This window comes from Palaemon carinicauda, chromosome 6 (assembly GCF_036898095.1).
Source record: "Palaemon carinicauda isolate YSFRI2023 chromosome 6, ASM3689809v2, whole genome shotgun sequence".
NCBI lineage: Eukaryota > Metazoa > Arthropoda > Malacostraca > Decapoda > Palaemonidae > Palaemon > Palaemon carinicauda.
The window spans coordinates 17442368-17448737 of record NC_090730.1 but is presented as its reverse complement, the minus strand read 5'-3'; the positions used below and the strand labels follow the sequence as shown (position 1 = coordinate 17448737).

General features: G+C 36.4%; 1 protein-coding gene across 1 annotated transcript in view; it reads left to right on the top strand.

Moving 5' to 3' along the window:
- Positions 1 to 6370, top strand: part of LOC137642457 (transient receptor potential protein-like) — a 37553-nt gene that overhangs the window by 4760 nt on the left and 26423 nt on the right. The window contains exons 2-3 of the mRNA XM_068375031.1: positions 3088 to 3244; positions 5529 to 5624. Of these exons, the coding sequence (XP_068231132.1) occupies positions 3088 to 3244; positions 5529 to 5624 (253 nt within the window). The remainder of the gene's footprint in view (positions 1 to 3087; positions 3245 to 5528; positions 5625 to 6370) is intronic.

The following is a 6370-nucleotide window of genomic DNA, read 5'->3' as shown; positions in this document are numbered from 1 at the left end:
ACCAAAGAGGAAAGGCTACAAAAATGTGTTGAATATCTCGTTTTCAAAGAGTGAGGGCTTAAAGTTCAAAGAAAATATCGCCTCGTTAAAGAGGCAAGGCTCTGGAAACACTAAAAAATAACGCCTCTTGAAAGAGGGAAGACTTAGAAATACAAAGTAAACTTCACCTCATTAAAGAGGAAAGGCTATTTAAACGCGGAAAACGAACGCTTCTTCAAAGAGGCAGTATTCCTTACGTAAGAAATTATAACGATATAAATGGATTCTCATAAGCATTCAAAGGCTGTGAAGCCTATCAACAGACGATGTTTCAACTGAAATAATAAAGGTTTAAAGGTGGCTCATGAATGGCAGAGGCAAGGAACAGTGACATTGCCCTATCAAGCAGGACAATGCCCTAGAAACTGACCATATGATCAGCGCCCAAGCCCCCTCTCCACCCAAGCTAGGACCAAGGAGTGCCGGGCAATGCCTGTTGATGACTCAGAAGATAGACATGTAGTCTCCTCCGAACTCACTATCCTTGGCTCACAAGGAACTAATGAGTCTGAGCGGGACTCGAACCCCAGTCTGGCAATCGACAAGCAAGGACGCTACCACCAGGCCACCACAACCCTTAAGATGATCCTTGGTGATTGTCTGGATGCTGCAAACGGTGTCTACGTCTTTCTTACAATCTCGAGAGCTGCAAATGAATCAGAATGGCATTTGTTCCTTGTCTAAGCATTGTAAACGTTGCAGAGGCTGTCCAATGAGTACAAGTGGTATTGTAGCCAGTGATTTTAGCCTTCTATAAGCAGTACAAACGTTGAAGAGGCTGTCTGAGTAGAGAACCGCCAGTGATTTGAGCCTTCTGGAAGAGTTATAAACATTATAGAGTTGGTGCACTTAGTGCATTCGGTGTGGTAGGTGTGGATTCTATACGTCCTGTGGATGTAGTTCTTCCTCCTCACATCACACTTATTACAAAAACCTATTACTTCTATACATAAGGTTGTGGTGGCCATTTGGAAACGTCTCTGCCTTGTGAACTGCCACACTGGAGTTCGAGTCCCGCGCTCGATAGTTTCTTAGTGTCCACAACATCACCATCCTTAAGAGCTAAGGGTGGGGACGTTTGGAGGAGCCTATAGGTCTACATGCTGAATCATCAGCAGCTATTGCTTGGGTCTCCCTGGTCCTAGTTTGGGTGGAGAGGGGGCTAATGTGCTGGTCAGTATCTAGGTCGTTGTCCTGCTAGCTAAGGCATTGTCACTGTTTCTTGTTTCTGCAATTAATGAGTGGCCTTTAAACCCTAATAAGTGATATAGAAATTCAACCGGAAATTACTAGTGAATAGAGGTAAAATAGGTTTCATAAAATGACAGTAAGAAATTACTTTACAGTATCTCGGAGATCATATCTATATAGAGAAAGAAATGCCGGTTTAAATGGGAAACGTGCGTAAAATATTTTGATTCATTGGTTTTTTTCCGGAAATAATTTACATCATAACATGGGATTCTATATACCACACTGAACTTATTCAGCAACTAAGGTGCATAATATTAACAAAAAACAAAACTTAGAATTTAGTCACTCCACAAAGAAAAGTCCTCTTGAAGAGGAGTTCCAGGCGTATTTATATATATCTCGTACTTATGGGTATTTAAGAGGGAACTTAAGCATCGCTACAAATCGACTGTGTGAAGCCATTAAATATATCTCTTTGGTCTTCCCGCATCGTATTTCTGGTGTGATTTATATGTACGCTAACAAACTCACACCAATACACCAAAAAGTACATATACGCGAACGCACACACAAGGGAACTAGCACATCTAACCACACATAGGCTACAAACACACGCACACACATACATACACATACAGTATATATAAATATATATATATATATATATATATATATATATATATATATATATATATATATATATATATATGTGTGTGTGTGTGTGTGTGTGTGTGTGTGTTTGTGTTTGTGTATGTGTGTGTGTTAGTTCGTGAGTATTTACATTTCCTTCCATCTTTTACGAAGCTTCAAGATAAAGAGATTACCTATTATTAGGATATATGAAATGTAATTTACGTATTTTATGCCTATATATAAACCATGTACACACACACACACACACACACACATATATATATATATATATATATATATATATATATATATATATATATATATATATATATATATATATAGAGAGAGAGAGAGAGAGAGAGAGAGAGAGAGAGAGAGAGAGAGAGAGAGAGAGAGAGAGAGAGAGAGAGAGAGAGAGAGAGAATACGTATCTCGTTCTACTCTTTAAGAGGATAACTCCAAACATAACATTCAGTGTATCATGAAGGTACGGACTTATCAAGCAAGGAAACCTTACTACGCCACAAAGTAATATAATACTTAAATGTCAGCGCGCAAGACGTCATTCGCTAAATATAATTATTATTAATGCTTACGTAATGGTTAATGGCAATAAAAATGGATTCTCGTGAAATTTAACCAGTAAATTCGATGTGCTTCATCTGTAATATCTTTCAACACCTATCAGCAAGACCCGTCAAAAATGATGAATGATATTTAGATAAATATGTACATACACACACACGCACGTAGGCACAGATACAACCTTTCCCACCCCTCCCCCTTTCGTAACTAGAACACGGCTACTCACTCTACTCTTACCCGAGTGACGGGGAGAGACCGATTAGTTACACAATTGGTCAATTGGTGATGCCACTCAGCGTTACAAGAAATATATAGATATATATTATATATATATATATATATATATATATATATATATATATATATATATATATGTGTGTGTGTGTGTGTGTGTGTGTGTGTGTGTGTGTATATACCATAACTTAAATATCTCCCCTGTATAATAAAAAGAAAGTGTAATTCTATATATATATATATATATATATATATATATATATATATATATATATATATATACATACATATATATATGTGTGTGTGTATGTCTATATACATATCCCTTAATCTCTAGTTTCCAGCTTTATATGTGTACTAATTGAAAAAAGCAATCAAATGATCTCTCCTTTTGTTTTTCAGCATCGTGAAGAAGGGACTGAAGCAGAACAGCAAGAAGGAGGGAAGCTTCAACCTCGACTGCCTCGATCCTCTGGGAAGGTCAGGTCTCATCATCGCTATCGAGAACGAGAACATAGAAATGATGGAACTCTTACTGGAACAAGGAATTAGCCCTGCGGTAAGACTTGCCTTTAGTAATAGTACATTGGCACTAGCTACCCGTTGAGATATTGCCCGTGGAGTTACTGTGTCCTTTGACTGGCTAGACATTTCTCCATTGGATACATTGTAGGTAGTAGGTTGGCTAGGGCACCAGCCACCGGTTGAGATACTGCCCCTAGAGAGTTAGTGGATCCTTTGACTGGCCAGACAGTTCTACATTGGATGCATTGTAGGTAGTAGGTTGGCTAGGGCACCAGCCACCAGTTGAGATACTGCCCCTAGAGAGTTAGTGGGTCCTTTTACTGGTCAGACAGTTCTCCATTTGATACATTGTAGGTAGTAGGTTGGCCCGGGCACCAGCCATCCGTTGAGATACTACAGCTAGAGAGTTATTGGGTACTTTGACTGGCCAGACAGTTCTACCTTGGATACACTGTAGATAGCAGGTTGGCCAAGGCACCAGCTACACCTGGAGATATTACCGCTAGAGAGTTATTGGGTCCTTTGACTTGCCAGACAGTACTACATTGGATACCTCTCTCTGGTTACGGCTCATTTTCTTTTTGCCTACACATACACTGAAGAGTCTGGCCTATTCTTTCCATATCCTCCTCTGTCCTCATACATCTGATAGCACTAAGATTACAAAACAATTCTTCGGTCATGGTGTTAACTACAACACTAAAATTGTTTGGTGGCCACTTTCCTCTTGGTAAGGGTAGAAGAGATGCTTTGGCTATAGTAAGCAGCTCTCTTAGGAGAAGGACATTCCAAAATCAAACTATTATTCTCTGGTCTTGAATAGATCCATAGCCTCTGTATCATGGTCTTTCACTGTATTGGGTCAGAGTTCTCTTGCTTGAGGGTACACTCGGCCAAATTATTCTATCTTATTTTTCTTTATCTCCTTTTTAAAAGTTTTTATAGTTTTTATATGGAAGATTTATTTTAATTTTGTAACTGTTCTTGAATTATTTAAGTTTAATTCTCAAATACTTCTCTTGTGGTTTCCTTATTTCCTTTCCTCACTGGGCAATTTTCCTTGTTGGAGCCCTCGGGCTTATAGGATCCTGTTTTTCCATCTATTGTTGTAGCTTAGCAACTAATAATAATAATATTGATAATACGGATAATAATAACACCCTCTCTCTCATATATATATATATATATATATATATATATATATATATATATATATATATATGTGTGTGTGTGTGTGTGTGTGTGTGTGTGTGTGTGTATATATATATGTATATATATGTATATATATGCATATACAGTATATATATATATATATATATATATATATACATATGCACTGTATGCACATATATATATATATATATATATATATATATATATATATATATATATATATATCTATATATACTGTATATACTTATATATATATATATATATATATATATATATATATATATATATGTATGTATGTATGTATGTATACAGTATATATAATGGATATAGATATAGATATATATATACATATATATATATATATATATATATATATATATATATATATATATATATATATGTATACATATATGTGCATACACTGCATATATATATATATATATATATATATATATATATATATATATATATATATATATGTGTGTGTGTGTGTGTGTGTGTGTATATACATATATATATATATGCATATACAGTATATACATATTTTCCATTTCGAAGTGCACTTCAGTTAGACGATCCGATATCGCTGGTTGGTTGTGGTGGCCCATTGGAAAAGTCCCTGCCTAGTACTCTGTCAGATTGGGGTTAAAGTCTCGCTCAAGCTCGGTAATTTCTTGTAATGTCTGCAACCTCACTATCCCTGAGAATTAAGGCTAGGGATGGATTGGGGGAGCCTATAGGTCTATCTACTGGGTTATCAGCAGCCATTCCCTGGCCATCACAGGTACTAGCTTGGGTGGAGAGGGTGCTTGGGTGCTGATCATATGTATATATGGTTAGTCTCTAGGGCATTGTCACTGTCCCTTACCTCTGCCATTCATGATTAGCCTTTAAACCTTTAATGTAACAATTAAAAACGAAAGCGTTACAATGGAGACCAAGGTCCTTTGGATAAACTCGAATATATTTAAAGGACTTTGATGGAGATTTTTAATATTTCTCGAAGTAACCAACGCCAGGAAGTAGTAACTTGATAGAAGTTCCGAACAATTATTAATTTTCTTAATGAAAAATTTAAATCATTTTTCCCTACAAATCCCTTTGAGGTATCATTGTCAACAATTCCTCCATCTTTCTTCAACCAGGATGGACTCCTTCACGCTATCGCTGAGGAATACGTCGAAGGAGTCGAGCAACTCTTGTTACATGAGGAGAAGATCCATGTACCAGGGGAACCATACGTAAGTTTCTCTATACTCTGCATTATTCCAAGATGGCGGACTTCTCACTACTTAGACCTATTGCTTCAGTCTTCTTCGAAATGATTTTCTTCCTTCCCTTTATTCTTTAAAACCCCAGTAATATTTCTTTCCTTTATATTTTATCCTTCTCCTCTTTTCTCTCCCCATTATTTTTTGTAGAGTGTATTTCTTCATTTCCGTTTATTTTGACAAATATATACAGATATAGTTTTTTCTTCTGTACTATATGTCTCCCTCGTCCTTTTACCTCGTCTTCAATCCTTCATTTCAGTTTATTCTTTCCGAGTTTTTTCTTCTGTACTATATGTCTCCCTCGTCCTTTTACCTCGTCTTCAATCCTTCATTTCAGTTTATTCTTTCCGAGTTTTTTCTTCTGTACTATATGTCTCCCTCGTCCTTTTACCTCGTCTTCAATCCTTCATTTCTGTTTATTCTTTCCGAGTTTTTTCTTCTGTACTATATGTCTCCCTCGTCCTTTTACCTCGTCTTCAATCCTTCATTTCAGTTTATTCTTTCCGAGTTTTTTCTTCTGTACTATATGTCTCCCTCGTCCTTTTACCTCGTCTTCAATCCTTCATTTCTTTTTACTCTTTCCTATCTAGATTTTATCCTCTATCTACTCTATCTACTTCGCATATCCTATTTCAATATACGAAAACAATACATCACAATGATTGCTAATATATCTAGGCTACTTCCCAAACCAACGCATCCGAACAAGACAA